At 42.5% G+C, this 26,334-nt stretch overlaps 1 protein-coding gene across 1 annotated transcript in view; it reads right to left on the bottom strand.

Annotated features, from left to right (window-relative positions):
- Positions 1-26,334, bottom strand: part of RNF145 (ring finger protein 145) — an 83,122-nt gene that overhangs the window by 9,243 nt on the left and 47,545 nt on the right. The window contains exons 4-7 of the mRNA XM_089527631.1: positions 22,091-22,182; positions 12,548-12,783; positions 2,584-2,759; positions 1,060-1,200 (exon numbers count right to left, since the gene is read on the bottom strand). Of these exons, the coding sequence (XP_089383757.1) occupies positions 1,060-1,200; positions 2,584-2,759; positions 12,548-12,783; positions 22,091-22,182 (645 nt within the window). The remainder of the gene's footprint in view (positions 1-1,059; positions 1,201-2,583; positions 2,760-12,547; positions 12,784-22,090; positions 22,183-26,334) is intronic.

Here is a 26,334-nt window from a genome sequence, read left to right as displayed (position 1 = left end):
CTATGTTACTGGCCTTGAGTACACCTAAATCTATATACATTGATTAATACAGAATGCTATGACTGGAGAATTTCTCTACACATTCTCTTTACCAGAAATGCTCCTGCATCACATCTGACTTCTTCCATTCTCAGTTGTTTTATAGCCCTCTTTGTGTGCTTCTGCACTGAAACAGGATTTCAATTCTAGAAATCATGTGCCCTTATGGTATCAATTCTTATTGTATTGCCACACCATTAAACAGAGAAAAGAAACTATTTTTAGCTCTCTCTCCTTTGAAGATGAAACAAAATTACTCTGACTGGCACACTGAAGAAAAACAAAAGGAGGAAAGGAACTGGTAGTATGAAGAAAGCTTACTATTTATTACAATTCTGTGACAGTGTGCCTCAAGCTTAGTAGTTTTAAGAAACTCGAGATGAAGCAACATAGGGTTACACATCAAGATGGCAAGCAAATGCAGTTGCACATTCACTCAAATGTACAAAGACAATGCATTGTTCAGACCAAGAGGAGATGCTAAAAGAAGGCTCAAAGGAAGACATTCTGAAGAGGGTCTTTTCTTTAAAAAAGAAGTAGTAGTAGTAGTAGTAGTAGTAAGAACTATTCTTTCAAGAGAAAAACAAATGCAAAAGGATCCAGAGAATTAAACCGGGAAAGTAAAAGAACCCTGGCAGAGATATTGCCATCAAGGTTTAAGTGCAGCTAGCAAAAACTGAATATTGAAATGTAATTCAAAGAACATAGCATGGAATACTAAGAGCTGAAAGGAAAGAATGAGGAACACACAAAATAGATTTGGGGAGCTGGAGTAGGGCTTTGCAATAAAATTCAAGCAATGCACTGAAACATCAACCAGTATGCCTCTTAGCAAAAAGAGAGTTTTCAAGAACGCTTGTCTTTCAGGATCTGATTCTAAAACAATCAGAGCAGATGGCTTTTTGTGAGGATGTTTTACAAAGTGTATCCCACATGTGCTTTTAAATCTATGTAAGGTGTAAAATCTGTTTCAGTCTATCTAACATGGATTGAGAATTGATTCCCTATTGTGCAGCTTACCTGTTCATAGCTGGGTCATTCATGAATGCTCGGTAGCCTTGCAGATAAAACTTGCAGAGGGTTAGAACTCCAAGTGCCACAAAAGAGACTGTAAACACCAATCCCAGAAGAGAATAGGGTGTGCTGCAGCATTCTGCAATACTTAGATAGAGAAAATACACTTATTATTGAAACTTTGAACAAGTACAGCATGTTATATAGTGCTATAATGATGCCTATGCTCTGTTTGACAACTGCATGTTTGAGCCCTAGCTCCATGAAGCTTCCAATATGCAGGTCTGGCAAAACAGATCAATCCTAAAATATGCTGACCCAGAGCAAGTCTTAAGTGTGTATGTAGTGTGTGCATGCACGCACACACAGTATCTTATCAGATGGAGATACTGCTGCATTTTGTCAGTATTTATTGCAAGACAGCACCATCTTGGGCTGCTGCTCTGCTTGTATTTTATGAAAACATTATTCATTTGTGAAAGAAAAAAGAAACCCTTTATCTAATTTATTGACATTTCAAATAAAAATGGTAAGGATAAACATATAGATCTGCTAATTCATTCTCCATTAAGCACATCTTAGAAAGAGGTAGTTAATAGTCAGAGACAACAGACCAAATAGGTTTAAATTGTAAGTTGCAATTCCTGTGTTTACTCTCTAGACTGTTACAGACATGTGTGAGCCCAAGGATGAGCTCATACAAACTGAACATATTTGTAAGAAAATTATGTTAAAACATGGGGCCTGGGTTCTTTTCAGTGTAGATTCCCATTCCTTACTTTGTTTTTATTTCAGGTACATATAGTCCTTCCTCTGCATTATTGCAGTATGATCACTGGAGGAAGCTCAGCAACATAAATCAATCCAAGTTTCATTTCTCCTTCAATATTTTATAACTATGTTGTGCAACTGAACTCCACTTGACTGCACTGAGAGTTTTGAGGACAGCTCTTTGAAAAATCCCTATTTTTTTCATTCTCTAAACATGTAAACAAAATCAATCTAACTGTATGGGCACAACACATTTTATAGAGGTCTCAGAGTACACAAGACTCTCTGCACAACCACAATGCTGGGTACAGGAGTAATCCTAAAAGACTACAGCGAAGCAGGCACTTGAACTTGGACATACTGGACTCATGATTTTTCTAGCCTGAGGGAATTTGTCAGCCACCCAGTTCTGATAATTTCAGTTAGTATGTCTCCCAAATGCTTTCTCTGAAAAGTTTAAACATTGCAACTTCCAAACCATTTCACTGCAGAGAAAAGGTAAACAGAAACAAGACCTCTGAATTTTCACAATTTTTATACCTTAAAAAAAGTTGGGCATAAAGTAAACAGGTTCACAGATATATATGCCTGTGCCTAGGTGATGCATATTCCATTACTTGAAATAAGTCCTATCTTAGATATATTCTTGGGGACCTGTCTATTGTTGCTCTTTTTCTTCATTTGTAAGAAGCAGATCCCCCCCCCCCCCGCCAAATGCCAGTGACTAACAACTGCTAACTATAGATTTTAGTTAATTACCTGGTTAGAAAGAGAAAGAGAAGCCTTTCCCTAGAGGCAGGCTGATCTCGTGTGCTGAAGTACGAGTAGATTTGAAGAGCAAATAATACAAGCCAGAAGACCATGAAGAGGACAGGGACTACCAGCTGGTTCCACAGAGACATTCCTAAGGCCAGGAGGCCATACACCTCAACCACCTGGATAAGCCAAAAGAAGAGAAGATCATATTTAGTTGTTTTCTTTCTTTCAATTATCTCTATGTAGGTGATGTCATACACATTTAACTATAGACTTTCAGACAAAAGGTGATGGCATGACTCATGTATCTAGTTTAAACAATATAAATAAAAGAATTTTATGCACCAGTATGTTCCCTTTCTCTTTACTTCTCCCACGTCCACCATCTAAGCATCACAGCAGAAATAAATATTCAATGAATTCTTCACTCTCAGAACATGTTATAGTGTGGAAATGTGCTTCAGAACCTTTTTAAAAAGCAGCAAACACCTACCAACTATTTTTACTACATCTTTCCTGGCAAAGAATTTTTAAAAGCAGGTGTTATAAACCTGAGTTACCACTTCCTCTTTTTCTGTGTTGTGTGAATGCTGTTTAATTGACACTTAATTAACTGGTGTTGATTAAGATTTCAATGTGTGTGCACACTCATTTTTTTTCAACTTAATACACTCTGTCATGGCTTGGTAATTTTAAGACCAATGGTAATAATGGCACACAACTCTCACCTTGGTCACATTTCCTTGGCATATTTGCCGCTGATACACTTTCAACTATGCAATGCTCCCCAAAGAGGAATAATATTGGGTTAGCAGGGAATGGAGAGGCTACCAAGGAAAGATGTAAATGTTATTTATCTAAAATGACTAGATGACATGAAAGGAAGTTCCTTTTCTCAAAAGGCCTACTACTGCCAGGGCAACAGCAAGTGCATAATGGGCAGTTTAGCTTTCTGAGAGTTCTTTGAGGCAGGACAATCTAGCATTACATTTAACATAGAGGAGAACATTCAGTTGAAAAAGCGGTAAGGTCTCTCTCTCTCGTATTCAGGTTAGCTTTAAAACCATTAAAAACTACTTTCTGTATTACACTGGACGTAACACAGCATGCCATCTTCTCAAGGATTCTTTCTAAGGTTTGCACATTTCAGCTACTGCCAAGAAGTCCTTATTGTTATTTTCCATCAAGTCAGCTTCAACTTATGGCAATTCTATAAATGAGAGCTCCAGGACACCCTGTCTTCACCAACCCTACTCAGGTCTTGAAAAGGGAAATCTGTGGCTTTCTCGATTGAGTCTATTCACCTGATCTCCACTTTACCAAACACTGCTGCATTTTCCAGTGAGTCACATCGTCTCATAATATGCTCAAAGTATGACAGACTCAGTTTAGTCATCTTGGCTTCCAGGAAGTGAATAGGCTTGATGTGCTCTCAAGCTCATTTCATGGCCTTGGTAAAGGCAATATACAACTTGCTCTAGTTATTTTTTTTTTTAAGCAGACTGTAATGGGGTGGGCAAAATGTGGCTAAAGCTGTTTTTGCACTCTGAAAGGGCTCCACCCTGCAAAATGTGTGTGTGTGTGTGTGTTTAAATCCAAATGCATTCACACTTCCCAGGGGGTAGGGGAGCAATGCTGCCATGGCTTTACTGCTTCCTCTGCCTGTTTTATATTGTTCTATACTCATTTTTATTTTTATTTTTTCAAAATAAGAATACTTGACAAAATCACTTACGAGGACTCAGGAGGCAATTTTTGAATTAAAACAAAGCAAAATGAGAGAGCATGAAAATGTGTCCCTCTAAGGCCTAGTGCAGAGTGTGTGTAGTGTGACTCCCATTTTGGGAAAAAGGTGGGATATAAATTCAATACATAAATAATAGTCCCTGATTAGTTGAACATCCATGTTAAATGGTTTCTGCAACAGAGGCGGCGCAAAAGCAGTCAGGCCTGGGCGAGGCTCTCTTCCGCCCCTCCTTCCACCTGCCTGGTTGCCAGAGCGACGCAACTGAAGCGGAGGCCAAGGCGGGACTCCATTGCCGCCTTCTTCACTATCGGCTCTCCAACAACAGAGGCGGCGCAGAAGCAGTCAGGCCTGGGCGAGGCTCTTTTCTGCTCTTCCTTCCACTTGCCTAGTCTCAAGACCATTGAACTCTGTCCCCAGTTTTTGTCATTACTTAAAAAGTCACAATAGATCGACTGCAGACTATTTAGGGGACTACGAGACACTGGTTAGATGGAGGGTCTTGATGTCAACCAAGATATATATCCATCAATGTGTGTTTCAGGGGAGGGATTAGATGTCTTCAACGGAGCATCAATTCAAGTTGTGCAGGGCAATGGAAGATATGGCATTAGCAGGGCAAAAGGTCATTATAGAAGAAGACGTGATAGATGTCTGATATCTATTCCGCCTTCCATTTGCCCTACTACCCCAAAAGATCAAGAGAGCATGCCTAACCATTCGCCAAACCTTTCCCTGCTCTTATGCAATGCCAGGTCAGTGAAGAATAAGTCCCATATCATCTATGACTTACTAATAGATCACAACGCTGACCTGGCATGTATCACAGAGACCTGGCTAGGAGCAGATAGCTCTGTAACCTGGGCTCAGGCCCTTCCAGCCGGGTACTCTTGTCAATGAGCAGATAAGGGGAAGCGGGCAGGGGGGAGGCGTAGCCATAATCCATAAAAACAATCTCACTTTAACCAGGATACCTATCCGTGCATTAAACCACATTGAATGCATTTACCTTTGCTTGAAGACCAGGGAGAGTTTGGGGATTCTCTTGGTCTATCGCCCACCCCGTAACGTAACAGACTCCCTAGCTGAGCTGACACAACTAGTCTCAGAGCTGATGTTGGAATCACCTAGGCTGTTAGTCCTGGGTGACCTCAACATCCCTCTCAAGGGTGATTTGACTAATCTTACTGGTGTGGCTCGGGAGTTCATAGGTTTCATGAGAAACATGGGCCTCTCCCAGATAGTCTCTGAGCCCACGCATTCTGCAGGTCATACTCTTGATGTGGTCTTCTGTACCGAACAGGCATATCCGTGGGCAGAAATAACTAGTATCTGCGCATTATCATGGACGGATCATTTCCTGGTTAAGGTTGGTCTGGAGACTACTATTCCTCCCTCTAGGGGTGGAGGACCAATTAGAATGGTCCGCCCTCGAAGGCTGATGGAACCCATTAGGTTCCAAGAAGCCCTAGGGGGTTCTATGGTTGGCAGTGCCAGTGACTCTGTTGAAGTTCTGGTTAATTTATGGAATAACAACATCACCAGAGCTATAGACATGATTGCTCCCAAGCGTCCTTTCCAACCCACTAAAAACCGTAACCCTTGGTACACTGAAGAGCTTAAACAAATGAAGCGGGTTAGACAACAACTAGAGAAGCGTTGGCTGAAATATCAACTCATATCTGATAAGATACTTCATAGGACTTTTCTTAGGTCCTATCAAGTGGCGATAGATGCAGCCAAAAAATCTTTCTACTCTGCATCTATTGCGTCTGTGAAATCTCGCCCAACTGAGCTGTTCAGGGTGGTAAGGAGTTTAACACAACTGCCTCCCACCCAGAACCCTCTATTAGAGTCAACCATAGCTTACTGTAATGCTTTTAATGATTATTTCACAGATAAAATCTCTCGGATAAGAGCTGATTTGGATGCCAACTTTAAATCAGAAGCAATGAGACAGGCATCCAGCGCCTCCGACATTACTGTTAGACTGGATCAATTTGAGTCGGTAAGTACTAAGGACGTGGACAAGCTCCTTAGTAGTCTGAAAAAAACGACTTGCCCTCTTGACCCTTGCCCATCCTGGCTGGCTGTCCAGGGGGGTGATATAGTCAAGCTGATGCTGAAAAATATAATCAATGCATCCTTCAGGGAGGGTACCCTGCCTTCTTGTCTTAAGGAGGCAGTGGTCAGACCACTCTTAAAAAAGCCCTCCCTGGACCCTCTGGATAGAAATAACTATAGGCCAGTCTCGTTGTTGCCATTCTTGAGCAAGGTGATCGAGAGGGCAGTCGTCAATCAACTACAGGCAGTCTTGGATGAAGCTGATTACCTGGACCCATTTCAAACCGGATTCAGGGCAGGATACGGAGTTGAGACGGCCTTGGTCGCCTTAGTCGATGAGCTCCGTCTAGGCATCGACAGGGGAAGTGTGACCCTGCTGGTGCTCTTAGATCTCTCAGCGGCCTTCGATACCATCGACCATGGTATCCTTCTGGAACGCCTGAGAGAGTTAGGTATCGGAGGCACTGTCCTACCTCTCAGGCAGATTCCAGATGGTGGCGCTAGGAGACAGTTGCTCTTCTAAAAGAGAGATAAAATTTGGTGTACCCCAGGGCGCAATATTGTCTCCTATTCTGTTTAACATTTACATGAAGCCGCTGGGAAAAATCATCCGGAGACATGGGGCAGGATGTTATAAGTACGCTGATGACACCCAAATATATTTCTCTATGTCTCAGACTGATGCAGTGACTAAGGATGGCATCTCTCCTCTGAATGCCTGTCTTGGGGCGGTAATGGACTGGATGAGGGAAAACCGACTCAAGCTGAATCCAGGTAAGACGGAGGTACTTGTTATAGGAAACCCAAACCCAGGTATGGAATTATGTCAGCTAGTTCTGGATGGGGTCACACTTCCCCTGAAAGACTCTGTCCGCAGCTTGGGGGTGCTCCTTGACTCGTCGCTTCACCTGACAGCTCAGGTGGATGCGACAGTCAGGAGCACTTGTTATCAGCTTCGGCTGATACGCCAGCTGCGCCCCTTCCTGGAACAGGGAGACCTTGAAACAGTTGTACATGCGCTGGTCACCTCTCGATTGGACTTCTGTAATGTGCTGTATATGGGGCTACCCTTGTGCCAAGTTCAGAAACTTCAACTTGTACAAAATATGGCAGCCAGGTTAATTACAGGTACTCGTCGTACCAATCACATAACACCGGTTTTGAAATCCCTTCACTGGCTGCCAATTAGTTTCCGGGCAAGGTACAAGGTGTTGGTGATTACCTTCAAAGCCCTACATGGCTTGGGTCTAGAATACTTAAGAGATCGCCTACTTCCATACTGTCCGTCCCGCACTCTAAGGTCCTCGGAGAAGAATCTACTTCAGCCAATAAAATCTAGGCTAACTTCAGTCACCCAGAGGGCCTTTTCCATTGCAGCTCCGAAGCTATGGAATGACCTGCCGAAGGAGATCCGTGACATTTCTACTCTTACAGCCTTTAAGAAGGCTCTTAAGACGGATCTCTTCCAGCAGGCCTTCCCTACCTAGTTCTACTCCCCATTTACTGTGACTTATGTCACTCTGTCCACCAATTCTTCTCTTAAATTTAATGAGAAGAATTACATTAAAATTAATTAAAATAAAATCCTTGCCTCAAGAAGAGCCCTCCCTCCATGACATCACCATCAGACCTGGGAGGAAATTAAAAAGAGAGGCCCAACTTCCATCAGGCCTAACTGTGAATGTACTCACTTCGCTCTCTTTAATTTTATTGTATTTTATTTATTTATTGTATTTTATTTTATTATCTTTATTTTTACTGTTGTAACCCGCCTGGATTCCTTGTGATTGGGCGGGCTATAAATAAATTATTATTATTATTATTATTATTATTATTATTATTATTTCAGGAGTGCTTGCCCAAAGGAAGGGCATAGGAGGATACATAATCAGAAAAACAGTTTTTGGCTAGAGATACCTTGTACCCAGAGGTAAGACAAAGTAAGCAAGCAGTTTTGTCTATACAGTTGCCCCTCCTTTTGCACGGACTCTGTTTGCACGACCCTTGCTTATTTGCAAGGAGCAAATGGAGGGGATTAAAATGGGGGGGGGGAGCATCCCCATTCAAGCCTATGGGGGTTGAGTACATGTGAAATTCTGTTTTCACGGGGGGGGGGGGGGGATGTGTGTGTCCGGAACGGATCCCTCGCAAAAACGGAGGGCTGACTATACTCTACACCTTACAGAACTGCGGGGCTGCAGAGACGTGGCTGCAAGACAAGGCAATCAAAAATTCAAATGGCATGAAGAAAAAAAACCTATTGATAACAATGTCACCTCTAAGTCTCAAAAAGAAACTTATAAGCCAGGTATTGATTTATACTGAATTAATTCAAGCTGAGCAAAGGCAACTGATCATATACGTGAGAACAGATGGAATGTAAAGTTAGAAAATTACTGTCAAGCCAACCTTGGACAAGATGAGACAAGATATGAGCTGGCATGCAAGATATGGGGGCAAGGACTAGACTTGTCTTTGATGTAATGTTTTGAATCTCTTCTTTTTTGATCTCATGAATTTTGGGTATTATATGTATATTTATTTCAAGAGAAATAAAACTCTTGATTACAACATATTATTAGGAAAAGCTATTATTCTCTAACTCTAAATTATACTAGATTAGAACCTTAACACAAAGCCAGCTGAAAGGTATAATTATGTTCTGATTATAGGCAAATTGTCTGGGATACAAATCAAGAAGGGAGGAAGTTAATGGGCTGAAATCTACTGCTTTCCTTGTGACACCATTTCATTCATTCCCATCTAAACTGTTATTTTTAATCAAAGTATTTTTAATTGGCTTTCCCATTAACCAAAAAAGGAGTCTGTAAATACCTTCAAGGTTCAAATAGTCTTAAGAAATGAATGCCATTGTTTGCAAAGGAGTTAACAAAATGGTGAAAAGAATACTGTCCCTCATGAACAATGCACCTGAACATTATTCGTAAAGTGTGAAGAGATCTAGGCACTATTCAGGGGGCATTAAGATTTCATATAGAGATGGCATTAGAAAGCCAAATCATTTTTGCCTTTAAATAGGACTCATGCTTGGTTAATACTGAACACCTGTATCTTAATAAGATCTGCTGGTGAGGCCTTTCTTTGTGAGCCATTTATTTCAAGAAATGCATTGCAGTGTAGTGGTCTGAACACTGGACTACAACACTGGGACACAAGGGTTCAAATCCCTGCTTTGACCATGGAAATTCATTGGGTGTTGTTGGACAACTCAGACTCTCTCAGCCTCTCAGGAAGGATCATGCTCACCTCTTTAGAAAGAAAGTTCAAGAGCCTGGGAGTAGCTACTGAGAAGATCTTCTCATGTTCCCATCTGATGTATCTGTGAGGTTGGTGGGACACAGAGAAGGGCCTCCAATTGCATGGAACTCGGTGGTACCAATCAAATGTTTATTTCATTCAAATCATGAGCAAAATCAAATCAACCCAGGCAACACCAAGTAGTTTCAGTTTGTCTATATATCTATGTGTATATGAGAAAATGATATATGATTAAATTTTTAATATGAATTTTGTGTGAACTTGCTTGGATGGGAAACCCCCTGGAACTTGTTTTTGGTGCCACAGAGGCCTGGAACCGGGGGGGGGGGGGTGGTGGTGTTCCAATTCCACTGTCACTGCACATTAAAGTATACTATTGGATCTTGGCCGCTACTGTTATGCCCATAATCTAAATATTGGCAGAGGCGGGCAGAGGGAGGCATGTCTAACTTCTTTGAATGAGTCTGTGGTTATAGTGAAGTATTGAACAAGGGCTTCCATTTTCCAGACGAGACTCATAGGTTCAAAAACTAGGCAAGATAGGAAAGAGGGTGACTAACTGGATGTTTTTCAGTCAGGTGCCTACCTTTGGACTAACCTTCATGAACCTTTCCCCAGGTTCAAATATCGGCAGATGTGGGGCCCTTTCTCGGTTATGCCATAAGAGTCTTAGGCAGAGTACTAACCTCTCCCCCACTAGAATGTATTGCACATTACTACAAATGCATGAACATGAGAATGGCAAAACAATGGGACACAATTGAACAGCTTGCAGTGAAAATAGTTCCCATATTTAACATCTAATTAACTCACATTAATTACCTTTTAGATATTTGGCATGGGTCTTTCTTCACAGTCACTACCATCCCAACTAATGCACTTGCATAAAAATCAGACAGAACATTTGCTACTATAAAGAGAACAGGCCAACCTGTTAATTAACAAGGTGATGGTTATTTATATGTCTTCAATTCTATGGTTGCATTTGAGACTGCAGTAATGTAATTAGCTATTTCAGTGGTTCATTACCTTCACAATTTAGGATCTATTGTATTTGTGGGGTCCAGAGGACACAGAAAGCACACAAACAGGTGGAGTAGGGTGGGAAAAAAAGCTTAGGAACAGTAAGCATGCTTCAGATTTAATAAGATGGAACGGTTAAAATGTGGGATCGTTTTCATAATATTTCAAAGAAGAAAGACAATGAAGGTCGTAAAATCACTGAAACCACTACAAATTCACTGGACTAAGCACAGCTGAAATCTACTGCACTACTGTAATATGTACCCTATTACCATGTGTGGATGTGAGAGCTGGACAGTTAAGAAAGAAGACAAGAAGAAAATCAATTCCTTTGAAATGTGGTGCTGGAGAAGAGTGCTGAGCATTCCATGGACAACCAAAAAGGCAAACAAATGTGTCCTAGGACAGATCAAGCCAGAATCTCTCTGGAAGCCAAGATGACAAAACTGAAGCTGTCATACTTCGGACACATCATGAAAATACACAAATCATTGGAAAAAAACAATAATGCTAGGAAATGTGGGGAGAGGTAGAAAGAGAGGAAGGCCAAATGTTAGATGGATAGGCACTATTAAGGAGATCACAGCTATGGGTATAGGGCTGCCATAATTGTCCACTAAAACCCGGGACAAAATGTAGGACAAATTCTAGACCAAACTGTAGGACAACTGCAGGACAAAACTCAGCCCAAAATGTAGGACATTTAATAAAAATGAAGGACCTTAAATGTCCTACATTTTGGGCTGAGTTTTGTCCTGCAGTTGTCCTACAGTTTGGTCTAGAATTTGTCCTACATTTTGTCCTGGGTTTTAGTGGACAATTATGGCAACCCTAGTACAGGAATTAAACAGAGCAGTGGAAGACAGGGAGTCTTAGAGACGTCTCATCTACAGGGTCACCATAGGTAGAGATCAACTCAAAGGTGGTTAATAACAAATATATGTACTGTGCAATGCACTTCATAGTGATCAAGATTAGCCATTTCAGGCCTGCCTCATGCTTGTATGTACTGTATCACTCCAAAGAACAAAACAACAACCAAATACTACACATATAGAGGTATATCAGAACATACACACATTCAATTGCAAGTGATCAAGTATTGAGTAACTGATAAGGAATTCTCTCTCTCTCTCTTTCTGTCTCTCTCTCTCTCACACACACACACTCATCCTTAGAATCCAAGTTTAAAATGACTTAAATAGTTAGTAATATGTTGAGTGAAATATAAGAACAAATTTTCTCATGTTTAGTTAGAGACAGTGAAAAGTAAATGCCATAACTTTTAATAATACACACAGGGGGCTTGGAGGACATGGGAGGTGGTATCATCCTGGCAACTTGGGGTATTGTTTTGCCTTTAAGCCATCTGCCTAACTACAGTACTGTGGAGTTCCTGCCATCACCCTTAAGAAATGGATGCTCATTTCCACTTGCCCCAACTCAATGCCTTGCTGACTGATTGAAAAGCACAAAGGTTGTTTTCCAAAGGGTGCAGAAATCAGCAATGGTAAGACTATTCCCAAGTATCTTTCAATGTTTAGCTCAAGAAAATGTATATATTTCTAAACATTTTCTTTTTATTTCCTCCCAAAATTTCCACTCTCTTGTTGCACTTCAGAAAAATATAGCTGGGAAGTCTTCTTGCATAAACTGTTCTAAAATGTTGTAGGTAATTCTGTAGCCCTGTTCAGTCATTAACACAGTGCACTGAATCTACAACTGAAGATGACTCGTCTTAAATTCAAAACTTAAACATTGGAATGTAGGTTGTTTGCTCTTGTCCTGTCAGCCTATGTTATAGAAATAATCCAAGGCCAAGGAATACAGTCAGTCATTATTTTCAACAGACATTACCTGGACAAGTTCTCTGTATGCAGACTTCGCCAGATTGTACGGTACCAGGAGATTAGATGCCAGAAAATAAAGAACTTCCAAACCAGTGAAAATCATTGCAAATTTGTTGATGATGACAATCGTTTCCAGAGGGACCAGACAGAGTCGAGCCAGCAGAGGGAGCATGTGAGCAGAGAAGAGCCAGATCTGTTTGGTTTTCATGACACAGGAGCAAAGGGTGCACACCACAAGCTGACCTAAAATTGATACAAACAAAACCTGTATCATAACATGGCTCACTTCCCCCTGAAAATTCCATGAATGGTATAATACACTGTAAAATACACATTATTTTTGAAGCATTCCCCTTTACATACAGCAGTGACAGCCATCAGAAAAGGTATAAAATTACTGAATCCAAAACCTTTAAAATCTGCAAATATAAGAAAACACATTTGCTAGGAAGGCATTATTAAGTTAATTAATCATTTTTTAAGCCAAGCAAATCTGCTTTTGTAAAGCTGTCTGTATGCTGTGTCAATGCGCAATAACAAAATATAGGCCTAGTCAGTGATTCTAAGGCAGGAGTGAATTTCTACCCCCATCCACTTCTACTGGGATGCACCAGTGCCTTGCCAGAGGACTGGAAGTGATGCGACATCACGTCTGGTACCTGTTTAGGCTAATGATCAGCTATTCTGTGGGAGTTGGGAAGGGGTTCAGGGAACTACAGTACTGCATTTGTAGGCAGTTTTAAAGCATCTGAGACCATTCCCCCACCCCCACCCCGAAAATTTTTTGTCAAAAGTAATTCTGAAAAACAAAACAGAGCGGTAGTTTTTAGAGCTGTTCAGCCCACAAATCAACATTTTCCCATGCCTCAGTGGGAACATTTTAATGACCTTGCTATGCATACCCAACTAACATAAGCATATTTACTCAAAATTTTCACCAACAATGTACAACTTCTGGAAATTTTGATGTTATGGGCAGAGGGGGAGTCCATTTTTCCTTGTTTTTCTCCAGGAATAATTTTAATTCAACATTAATTTTTAAAAAACTCTTCAGTTGTGTATTATCATCATAACTGATGAATGCCACCTCCCTGTCCATTTCATTTAAGTGGCTTCACCCAGTAGATGCAGAAAAGTATCCTGGAGAATTGAAGCATTTATGTTCACACTGTGCACAATAATTATCATTCTTTAATTATGCAGCCTGACATATATACAGGTTTTCATGCCCTGTACTGTAGTCACTGTTATAGCAAAAGTGTCACATTGTGTAGTGCCCAATACTTTCATAATGTTGCCATAGCTCTCATATGTGCACAAGATGTAGCAAAGAAGGCAAGCAAATTATGTTCTCTAAAGATTGTGAATGTGTAGGTGTATAAACACTGAAATAAGATTTTTTTTAACAAAATACTTGGCGTCTACTGTACTAACAGCATTGCTACCCTAATAAATAAGCTGCACAGACTATGGATGTACTTTCAATGTTCAAGATATACATTACATTTACACAAGTGGAGAGAAACAAGCCATATTTTCAACTTAAGTTGTTCTTACTGCTGAGGTGGTAACTTCTCCCAGAAGGAAAATAACCTTGGCCATTGTTTATTTCAGTATCCTACTTCTCAAGATCTGCATATTTGCTACACCCCCCTCTGCCTCCTCGCACAAGGGCACACCGACGCCGCCGTCGCCGCTGCCGCTGGGACCGTGCCTTTCGCCGGACGGCCTCCTCCCGGGGTCCTCCGAGGTGCGCAGCTGCGCATCGCCCCCGGGAGCGCCGCCTACGGACCTTGGGAACTCCGCAGCGGTGGTCCCTTTAAGACTCTGGGCTCGGCCTGGCCTTGGCGTTTGGCGGCCAGGTGCGAGCGGGGGCTTGTTGGACACACCTGGGGGGAAGTCTGGGAGGAGCCCGCTGGTGAGAGCAGCGGGTACAAAAGCCGGGAAACCGGCCCACCCGGACACACCCCCCTCTGCCTCCTCGCACAAGGGCACACCGACGCCGCCGTCGCCGCTGCCGCTGGGACCGTGCCTTTCGCCGGACGGCCTCCTCCCGGGGTCCTCCGAGGTGCGCAGCTGCGCATCGCCCCTGGGAGCGCCGCCTACGGACCTTGGGAACTCCGCTGCTGCGCATTTGCGCAGCTGCGCAGCCTCAGCGGGTGCAGGAGGCTAGAATAGCCTTAGGAGCAGGGGATGCCTACAGTGGCTAGCCCCTGCCCCATTAACAGCCATAGGAGGGTGGGGGAGGGATAGAGATGCGGGGGATGCCTGGGCCGGGGATAACACCTTGGTGGGCGGAGCCCCAATTGAGGTTGTGTGGGGCAGGGGGAGGTATGGCGGTGGGAGAAGGGACTTCCGTTCCAGGGGAAGACGGGATAGATGCGTCATATCTATCTCGCCTTCCTGTCCCCCTCCCAACCTGAAGGACCTGAGGGTCACTCCAACCGTGCCACAAACCCTGTCGCTGCTCCTCTGCAACGCCAGGTCTATTAATAACAAGACCCACATCCTCCAGGATCTCCTGGAGGACTCAAAGTGTGACCTGGCTTGCATTACCGAGACCTGGCTGGGGCCTGAAGGGGATGCTGTGTGGGCTCAGGCCCTGCCTGCCGGGTACTCGGTGAAGGACCAGCGCAGGTTAGGTGGGCGGGGGGGGTGTGTGGCCTTGGTACATAGGAACACCGTGTCCCTCACCAGGAACCACATCCGGCAGACCTCCTATATCGAGTGTATTTACCTGACCCTAAAGGCTAGGGACAGTCTAGGGATTCTGTTGGTGTATCGGCCACCCCGTGCATTAGCGGACTCCCTTAACGAGCTGACACAGCTGGTTGCTGAGCTGATGTTGGAGACGCCCAGGCTTCTTGTCCTGGGTGACTTCAACATCTCCCTCACGGCCAGCTCTGTTCCATCTGGTGCGGCTCGGGAATTCATGGAGACCATGGCGGCCATGGGCCTGTCCCAGCTGATACAGGGTCCTACGCATTTTGCGGGAAATACTCTTGATTTGGTCTTCTGTTCGGAGGCGGAAAATCCGTGGGTGGAAATAGCTGATATTTCCCCCTTGTCATGGACGGATCATTTCCTGGTAGAGGTGATAATCAAGGCTTCTACCCAGATCCCCCCCGGGGGTGGTGGACCGACTAGGATGGTCCACCCTCGAAGGCTGATGGAACCTCAGAGGTTCCGAGAAGCCTTAGAGGGGCTCACGGTTGGAAATGACGGCGACTCTGTTGATGCCCTTACCGGTATTTGGAATACCGGTCTCTCTGGGGCTATACACAGAATCGCTCCCAAGCGCCCTCTCAGGCCCGCTTCCAAACGCAAGCCCTGGTACACGGAAGATCTCCGGGCGAGGAAGCGGGTTCTGCGACGGCTAGAGTACCGTTGGCGGAAACACCTTCGCTTAAGCGACAAGACTCTCCTAGACCGACTGTTAGAGGACTACGGAGAGGCAATACGAGCAACAAAGAATTCGTTCTATGGTGCTCGTATTGCGTCCGCGGAGTCGCGTCCAGCAGAGTTGTTCAGGGTGGTCAGAGAGCTAACCCAGCTCCCTCCCGCCCTGAACCAGATCCTTGAACCTTCTAAGGCCTGCTGCGACTTGTTTAACGACTTTTTCGTGGATAAAACTTCTCGTATAAGCGTAGGTCTGAACGCCGACATTATGGCAGAACCTAGGGTAGAAGCATCCAGAGCCTCCGTGGACTATGTTATACTGGATCAGTTTGAGTCGGTGAGTACCGAGGATGTGGACAAGATCCTCGGAAGCGTTCGGAAAACAACCTGCTCTCTTGATCCCTGTCCCTCATGGTTAGCGGCCCAGGGGGGACCGGCGGTGACACTTTTGTTACGCCGGATAATTAATACATCTTTCAGGGATGGGCGATTTCCATCGGATCTTAAATTGGCCATAGTAAGACCGATCCTAAAATAGCCCTCCCTTGACCCCCTGGTTCATAATAATTATCGGCCGGTGTCGCTGCTACCATTTTTGGGGAAGGTGATTGAGAGGGCGGTTGCGATCCAGCTTCAGGCGGTCTTGGATGAAACGGATTATCTGGACCCATTTCAAACTGGCTTCCGGGCGGGTCACGGGGTTGAGACGGCCATGGTCGCCTTGGTCGATGATCTCCGTCTGGGCATTGACAGGGGAAGCGTGTCCCTGTTGGTGCTCTTGGACATCTCAGCGGCTTTCGATACCATAGACCATGGTATCCTTCTGGGCCGCCTGGCTGAGGTGGGAATCGGGGGCACTGCGCTCCAGTGGTTCCGCTCCTACCTCTCTGGGAGGTCCCAGATGGTGCAGCTGGGGGACGTGTGCTCCAGCGAGCGGGCCCTGAAAACTGGGGTCCCTCAAGGAGCCATTCTGTCCCCCATGCTATTTAACATTTACATGAAACCGCTGGGAGAGATCATCCGGAGACATGGGGCGCGGGGTTATCAGTACGCTGATGACACCCAAATCATCTTCTCTATGTCTCCGACTGATGCTGTGACCGGGGATGGCGTCTCTCCTCTCGTGGCTTGTCTGGAGTCGGTAATGGGCTGGATGAGGGAAAACCGACTCAAGCTTAATCCAGAGAAAACGGAGGTACTAGTGATAGGTTCCCCTGGCCCAGGAATGGCGGTAGTTCCACCTGTCCTGAATGGGGTCACGCTCCCTGTGAAGGACTCCGTGCGCAGTCTGGGGGTGCTTCTTGACTCCTCCCTTCACCTGACGGCTCAGGTGAATGCGACGGTCAAGAGCACCTGTTATCAGCTTCGGCTGATTCGCCAGCTGCGCCCATACCTGGCTCAGAGGGACCTTGAAACTGTTGTACATGCTCTGGTAACTTCGAGACTGGATTTCTGTAATGTACTCTACATGGGGCAACCCTTATACCAAACTCGGAAGCTGCAATTGGTGCAGAACATGGCAGCGCGGCTGGTCACTGGTGCTCCCAGGACCAGCCATATAACACCCGTGCTTAAAGATCTCCATTGGCTGCCCATTCGCTTCCGAGCGCAATATAAGGCGTTGGTTATTACCTATAAAGCCCTAAATGGCTTGGGCCCAGGATTCCTGAAGGACCGCCTCTCCCCGTACATTCCGCCTCGCACCCTCAGAACATCTGGGCAGCAACTCCTGAAGGTGCCTGGGGCTAGGTTGGCTGTTACTGCCAGAAGATCCTTTTCCATAGCTGCCCCAGCCCTCTGGAATACGCTGCCCACGGAGCTCCGCTCATCCGCCACCCTGGCCCAATTTAGGAAGGGCTTAAAAACCTTCCTATTCAATCAGGCATTCCCCGACTAAACATCCTGTGGGCCTCCCTCCTCTCTCGTGGCCGTGAGGATGGGCTAAGGGGTTTTTATTGTTTTTAAGGATTGTATTGTTAATTGTATGTTTTTAACTTTGTATTTTGTTTGCGCTTCGGTGCATTTTGTTAGCCGCCCTGATCGTTCAGAAGGGCGGGGTATAAATAAAAATTTTATTATTTTTTTATTTATTACTTCCTGGGGCTTGACCCTGCCCATATATTTTTAAATGACCAAATTACTAGAAATCAAGAAGATGACATCTATATTTGTTCCTTGCTAAAAAAAAATATCTCTAGAAGTTATTAAAATCTAAATTTCAGGACCAGAAAACTTTTGAAACAATCTTCTCATTTGGATAACCAATGGAAAGAGTGTAAGTACACTCGTCCCTCCATTGCAGCTTTGACTTTTGCAGATTTTATTAATATGTTCTCTCTAGGACTATCTAGAGATTCCTAGAGAGAACACTCCACTAGGCATTTGTAGCTCTTCCAGCACACTTCTATGGCCAATGTCTGGCAGATGTTGATCACACAGCTGCACTGGAGGACCCAGAGGTTCCTAGAGAAGTGTTCTTTCACGTAAAAATATAGTGGTTTTGTTATTTGCAGTTTTTCCACATTCACTGGGGTCCTGTACCCCTAACCGCAGCAAATGTGGAGGGATGGGTGTACTTTTTCTCATGTTAAGCAGACCACATTCTAGAATGCAGACTGAAGAGTAGAAGCCATTTTACAGAAGTGGTAAAAACCCCAATATTTATTTAAAATGCCATTTCAGAAGCTTTTCTGAATGGACCGCATGGTTTGGCCTATCCCTCATCTTTAAAATCTTAGTTTGTTTGAGTTTTTTGCTATTGTGCTAGAAACTATGGGTTTACAGCTGCCTTTAAGCATTACACATTGCACAATAAGTCTTTTCATGGCATCAAATGTGTTTCATAATCAGTGTTACCATTGACATGAGAACCTCCAGGCCTCCTCCTTGTGAACAAGAATTTTCAGCTGCAAGGAAGAGGCCTATGCATGTACTGCACAGGACATACATGCATACATACATACTCTCACTAATGAGGAACACTGGCCACTGAGGACTATGTTGCAGTGTTGTGGCAGGGGATGACCATAACCATTATGGCTGGGAAGTGACTTGTGTGACAAATGGCAATGGGCTTCTAGAACTCTTTAAATTTGAAATAACTTACTGATGTGTTCAGTTTGACTGGCATGCACTTCTGACACAGCAGCTTGGAACTCAAACAAGAATGATACCATTATTTCTATTTCTTTTGTGAACATTTATAACACCAGCATGGAGCTCCCATTCTCCTCAGATCCTGGTCTATCCGGGTGTGAAATAGAAATGGGAAATACGATAGCATGGACAATCCTAACTTTAATACAGTCAATCCTCTGTATCCACGGATGCTGTAAATTTAATGGCTAGTTAATACCCATTCTGCATATTTCAAGCTATGGGTTCAACCATCCATGGCTCGAAAAAATATGTATTTTTAAAATTCCAAAAAGCAAACCTTGATTTTGCCATTTTATATAAGTGAAACCATTTTATATAATTGTATATAATGGGACCATTGTTTATAATGGGACTTGATCATTTACAGATTTTGGTATCCACAGGATGGGGGTGATGCTGGAACCAAGGCCCACTGTATTCATTGATATATCTTTACATTTCAGGATCTTGTCTAGTTCCTTCATAGCTGCTAAGCAGGTCTGAACATAAGGGTTCTGATCTGATTTCTTTTTTAGTCAGTTGCCTTACCTGACTGGAGATGTTGTGGAAGAGACTGACTTAGTAACAGATATTCTGTTTCATGTGTTTAAGCATACCATTAAAATGATGGCCACAATACCAATTCTTGGGCTTCTCTTTTTCCATCTAATCTCCTTATCCTAACAAAATAATTTAAAATGTTTAAGCATGTTGCTTTTTAGGAGGGGAAGCAAGTCTGGAAAGGAAAGAAGGAGAGTGTGTAAAGTGGGAACTTCCTACATTACACAGTCAAACTGCTGCGCTTGAACAACTTCCTGCTCTTTTAGCCTTAGACCTAAGCAGCTGGATGCAAGTGCCCTCTAGAGATCGCTTGGCTTCCAGGCTAGCTGAGCAGGAAGCTGCTCATCTAGTACTATTTGAAAGGCAGAGCGTACCATAATGGGGCTGGTATGTTTGCTTACTTTAATTGTCACTAACGTGGTTCACATTAACTTCACCCCCATCACACACACTGAAAAGCATACAACTAGCAATGCTCTCCCACTACTGGGACATTTGGATGGCATGGAAAGGGCTCTCTGCATGTAGTGCATATGCAGTACATATAAAGTTTCTCCTCACGAAGAGAGCTCTAGATTATTAAGGATCTCCCTATGGATGTGCAATGTTGACAACTTAAAATTCTTGGAGCATTTTTTAAAAAATGAAGACTGTTGCAGCATATCTTTTCCAGTCTTTTTGTGTTGATTTTGAGAATAGACATGGAGATCTGAAAATCTGGTTTCAGGGGAGGCTGTTTTAATGCAGCAATGGGAGTTGGCACTGGCTTCCTTTCTCGGCTGATTTCACAACACCTATGCTTTCTGTAATTATGGGAAATAAAAAGCAGGGATCCCTGGTGTGACTCCTTGAAACATTTGTTTATTTTCATTCTGCTCACAAATCTTTCCTTCTGTTTCCATTTTGCAGTTTGCAAAATGTGCTTTTTTTTAAGTTAGGAGGGACACATCTTACTTACCTTGCATGTGAAAAGCAAACAAAAACTCTGTTGTTTTAATTTTCCCATCACTGCTATTTTTTAAACTGTTTCCCATTTAGACTGACCCAGACTGAGCCTCTCATCTTAGAAAAATAATTACAGAATTCACTCATTTATATCATTTTGTAAATCATTTATTGAGTCTCCCCTATACAAAATGCTTTGGACCAGAAGTGTTTTGGATTTTTTTAGGATTTTGGAATATTTGCTTATATATAATGAGATATTTTGAAGATGAGAACCAAGTCTAAACATGAAATTCATGTTTTGTATACACCTCATACATATAACTTGAAGGTAATTTTATATATAATATTTTAAACAATTTTGTGTGTGAAACAAAGCTTGCGTACACCAAACCATCAGAAAGCAAAGATGTCACTATATCAGCCACCCATGTGAACAATTTAGGATTTTGGAGTATTTCAGATTTTGGAATTCTAGATAAGGAATACTCAACATATATTCCATTGTTTCTATGCTGAAGTTTATGATAGTCTCCCTTTAGCATAGGAACATATGTGGCCAAGCAGCATTACATGGGTTTTTCTTTTTCTTTTCTTTGAAAATGTAGTTTCCTTGATTTTTCTGGACCTGTTCCATGATTGTGGATTGTTCCCCGATTTGCAAAACTAGCATTAATGGAAATTGTAGCCTTGGGAAGAGATCGGTTAAAGACTCATAGAGTGCCATAGAATGCATCCCCTGGGGCACCAAGCAGAAAATCCCAATAAATAAGTTTATATTAGAAGGCAGCTGTTTCATCACCATCAGGATCCTGACAGGTCTGGCTGTAATGTGTGCTTTTCAGTATGTGTGATGGAGATGAAGTTAATATGAACCTCCTTAGTGACAATTAAAGTAAGCAAACTTACCATCCTTATTACAGTACCTAAATGTTCCTAGAGAAAACACTTCTCTAGGCATTTGTAAGTCCTCCAGCATGATTCTATGATCAATCTCTGGCAAACTTAACCATAGAGTTGCACTGGAGGACCTAGAAATTCCTAAAGAGGTATTCCCTCAAGTAAAAAGAATAGTGTTTTTTTATTTGCTGTTTTCCCACATTCACGGAGGTTCTTCACCTCTAACCCCAGTGAATGTGGAGGGATCACTGTATACAAAATCCTTGTTAGCAACATTGCTTTCTAATGTTGGCAATTGTAAAGTGAAGTTGCTATCTCAGGTTGATCAATGAATGCTTTAGATGATAAACAACATATTTTATTTCAACTCCTTGTTCGGCCCTGGAAGCCTACTGGGTGACCTTGGGCAAGACACACTCTCTCAGCCTCAGAGGAAGGCAAAGGCAAACCCCCTCTGAACACATCTTGACAATAAAGCCACATGATAGGTTCACCTTAGGGTCGTCATAAATTGGAAACAACTTGAAGACTCATAACAACAACAACACCTAAGAAACCAAACAAATTGGGGGCACCTTGAAAGACAATGGTATGTGTGTGTACTCACCAATTAAGGCTGTCATAAAACGATTCATGGAAAGAGGTTCTAAATACATTGGCCCTTCATAGCCAGATTCCAGTTCACTCCTTACATAATCCCTAAAAAAACACAATGAAAATATGTTAACAGAAGTTAAAATTAGTTAAGGAAAGGTAGTATATCTAAGAGTGCAACTTTATTGTGCCAAGCAATCAATCTTCCTTGGTTTATCCATTCTACAGCTGGATAACTGGGAATCAGAACAAGTAAGGCACCAAATGAGAGATCCAACCACTGTCTGTATTTAGAGCTGAGAGATAATGCTATTCATTTACTATTTGCTTATGTCACACTTTCTCTGGTTCATTTAATCTGCATCCTTCCCATGGTCTGAAGTTTTTGCCAATCCAAAAGAAGAGAAGAAAGCACTCCAGTTGCAAGTCTGGCTCAACAGCTTTTCTCATTTACTCCTTCCTACAAAAAAATTACTTTCTGAGTTATAAAACTGACAAGCAAAGGTATTCTCAAGTGGTATGTACTTCAAACGCCTCTCCTGTGTAACTGTGACAGGCTTGCAACTTCATTGCAGATTTTTAAGCCATAGAAGTATGTGCAAGTTATGCTGAAGTGGCCCTCTTTAGGTTACAACCTGAAATTAAAATGCATGAGTATAAACATTGAATCTAGAGGATCAGATTGGATAAGTATGCTTTGTCTTCTTCCTTCATCTTTGCTACATTTTCTGTTCTCGTTTTCCCCTCTTTTTGCCAGCAGTGAGTGATCTGCTGCTCTGTAAAAGTATGATCCATTTTGTTTTGGATGGAGAAGAAGAGCTTTCTATCACTTCTCTTTTTCTCAACAGGAAAGAACAATCAAGCTAAAGTCCAGATTAGATTACTGTGTGAGGAATTCAGAAACTCTGTGTCAGCTGCCATCCTACTGCTACCTTTCTGCTAGTAAGCCCCGTGGAACTTAATAGGAATTCTGTCTTGGCACACATATGATTGTTGCATTTGTTCATTTTTTTAAAAAGAAAGCAAAAAATATAGCGAGTTTTCTGAAACAGCTTCCCTGACTGCTGAACCATTTCTGAGGCTGCATCTACACTGCAGAATTAATGCAGTCTGACACGCATGGCTCAATGTAATGGAATTCTGGGACTGATAGTTTTGTGAGATATTTAGCCTTCTCTGTCAGAGTACTCTGCTGTCACAACAAACTACAAATCCCAAGGATTTATTGCATTAAGCCATGGCACTTAAAGCAGTGTCAAACTGCATTAATTCTACGGAATGGCAGCAGCTTCAGTGCAATATGAATGATGTTTTACTGCCTTACATGGCTTCAGACTTAGGTACCCAATAGACTTCTGTTTCCCATACAAAGCAAGCCAGTGCACTAGTCTTTGCAAAACTTTTCATCTGAGTGTGTCCTGCCTTCAGAAATTAAGACAATGGCAAATGAGGAAGAAGGCTCTTGGTTGTCCGGACTTGTCTCCCTCAAATCCTTCACAAAGGAGACTTGTCTGGCTCTTATTCTGATGTCTGTTCAGCAACAACGACAGTTCTTTTTGAGTATACATGCTCTTTTTAAATCAAGGCTAGAGAACAGATGGCTCTCAGATGTTATAGCTGTACTGTAACTCCCATCAGTCATAATCACCACAGAAGATTGTTGGGTGATGACAGGGGTTTTGGCCTGAAAACATCAGGATGGCCACACATTCCCCATTCCTGCATTAAAATGTGGTTGATTATGTTACACCCAGCCGCAAAAAAATTATTACTTATTGTTTTATTGTTTATTTTAAAAAAAAAAAAATCAGATATGCCAATTTCTTATTTTAATTGTTACATCTATAATAATAAAGATTTAAGATATAACCTTGTTTAATATATATAAATCTCTTAAATACCCATATTTTACGGCGTATAAGACAACTGGGCATATAAGACGACTCCCAACTTTTCCAGTTAAAATATAGAGTTTGGGATATACTCGCCATATAAGACTACCTCTCTTCCAACACACACCAAATAATTTTTTTTAAAAAATCAGATTTTATTTCAATATGGTAATTTTAATTCAAATGCTTATGACATGCAGGAACTTAGCAGAAAAACTTGTTGCATACAAAGCTTGCTTGGATTGGATTGTATACAAAGCCCGCGGATTGGATTGTATACAAAGCCCACAGATTCTCCAATCCAGCTCGGAAGTTTCAGCACCCGCCCTATAAGACGAAACCCGGTGTATAAGACGACCCCCGACTTCTGAGAAGATTTTCCTGGGTTAAAAAGTAGTCTTATATGCCAGAAAATACAGTAAATAGGTAACATATAGTACTGGGACACTGAATGATATCTGATATGAACCCATGTCCGGAAAAATTCACATGCACACAGCCACTACAATTAAAATTAAAGGTACAGTTTGAAAAACATTTTTTCAGCCTACATGCATGCATCCTTATTTATTTATCAGTTATATTTATAGATTCCCTTTCCTCCGGGGATCTCAAGGCAGTGTACATGGTTCGCTACCTCCTGTGAAGCAAATCAGGCTGAGAGAGTGACTGGTCCAAAGTCACCAATGAGCTTCCTGGTTCAGTGGGAACTAGATTCTGGATCTCGCAAGTCCCATCATTATTATCACTCTATTACATCACACTGGCTCTCCTTTTGTTCACACATAAGAGCTTGCAAGCTAAGAGAAGCTGCATCTGCACTGTAGAAATATTCCAGTTTCACACCACTTTAACCGCCATAGCTCAGTGCTATAGAATCCTGGGAATTGTAGTTTGTTGTGGTACCAGAGCTCTCTGACAGAGAAGGCTAAATGTCTCACAAAACTACGATTCCCGGAATTCCACAGTATTGAGCTGGAACAGTTAATGTGATGCCAAATTGGATTATTTCTATGGCGAGGATGCAGCCAAAGGTACACTATAGTCAACATAGTGATCCTTCAGCATCCTCACAGCATTCAGTAGGTACTTTGATGATCAAGCTTCTCTACTAAAGGCACATGCTTCTTTTCATTTTGTGAATTTGCATCCTAGATATTCACAAAAATAATACTCAACTGACTGTCTATCCACACAACCCTTTCTAGATTTCATATTATTATTTTGGATTCAGATGTCATACTGTACTACCGACACTTTATACACTTCTGAGACAAACTTTCATTGTTCGTTAATGGTTTGTTTTTTTTTGTTTTTTTTTTTGCAGTACAGCAGCAGTTAAAACACAATAATAGTTTTCTAAGTAATAGCCTTGCTTATTAAACTGGCATGATGGAGCACTAGAAGAACAGTGTGTCTTGCCTCATTAGCATTTGTTTTATGGCAAATAAGCACAGGGAAAACACTGTTATGAAAAAGGAACAACTAAAAGATTTTTTAAAGTATCCCATTCAGACATAGCCAATTAATTATTTGGTCATAATCCTTTAGGAGGTATGGGCAGAGAGCAAAGGTTAGAAAGAGTGAAAAGCCCCCAGAGACTTCCCAGATACAATGGGATGGGGGTGGGGGTGGGGCTTGCCAATCAGTTTATCCTAATCCACCATCCTGCAGCTTTGGAGAAGGAAAAACAACCTTTTTGCTTCCTTTATTTTCTGGCTGACAGCAAAACATGCCCCTATTCTTGAATAGACACAGCCTGACCCTTCAGATGGAAGGTTTATGGCTAAGCAGATTCCATGCATTCCCTGGCTAGCAAAGTTTGTGTTGACAATCATGGTGACATATCAAGTGGGTAGAAGCAGAAACACATCCTACCAAAAGAATATATAGGTGTCAGGAGAAACAAATATGCAAATTGTAAGTGCTTTACATTGCTGTTATGTATAAACATTTAGAGTCAGGGTGGTGTAATGGTTTGAAATTTGGACTATGACTCTGGAGACCAGGACCTGACTCTCGGCTTGGTCTTGGAAACCCACTGGGTGGCCTTGAGCAAGTCACACTCTCTCTCAGCCTCAGAGGATGGCAATGGCAAAACCTGCTCTGAACAAAACTTGCCAAGAAAACCCCATGATAGGGTCTTAGGGTCACTATAAGTCAGAAACTACCTGAAGGTATACAACAACAACAACAGCAACAACAACAACAAACAAACTTTCAGCCTTGGATCCTGAGACTGCTGACAGATGACACCACAACCCCTCTAAAGCCCCATTCACACTAAACAGCTATAGTGCTGGAGGTGGTGGTTGTTTGGTTAGAGGCATAGGAGCACTCTGGATGAGGACACTAGCCAGTCTAG

The sequence above is a fragment of the Sceloporus occidentalis genome, unplaced genomic scaffold, assembly GCF_023333645.1.
Source record: "Sceloporus occidentalis isolate IW3139 unplaced genomic scaffold, rSceOcc1.0.p SCAF_1, whole genome shotgun sequence".
NCBI classification, from domain to species: Eukaryota; Metazoa; Chordata; class Lepidosauria; order Squamata; family Phrynosomatidae; genus Sceloporus; species Sceloporus occidentalis.
This window is presented reverse-complemented; position numbering and strand designations above follow the sequence as displayed.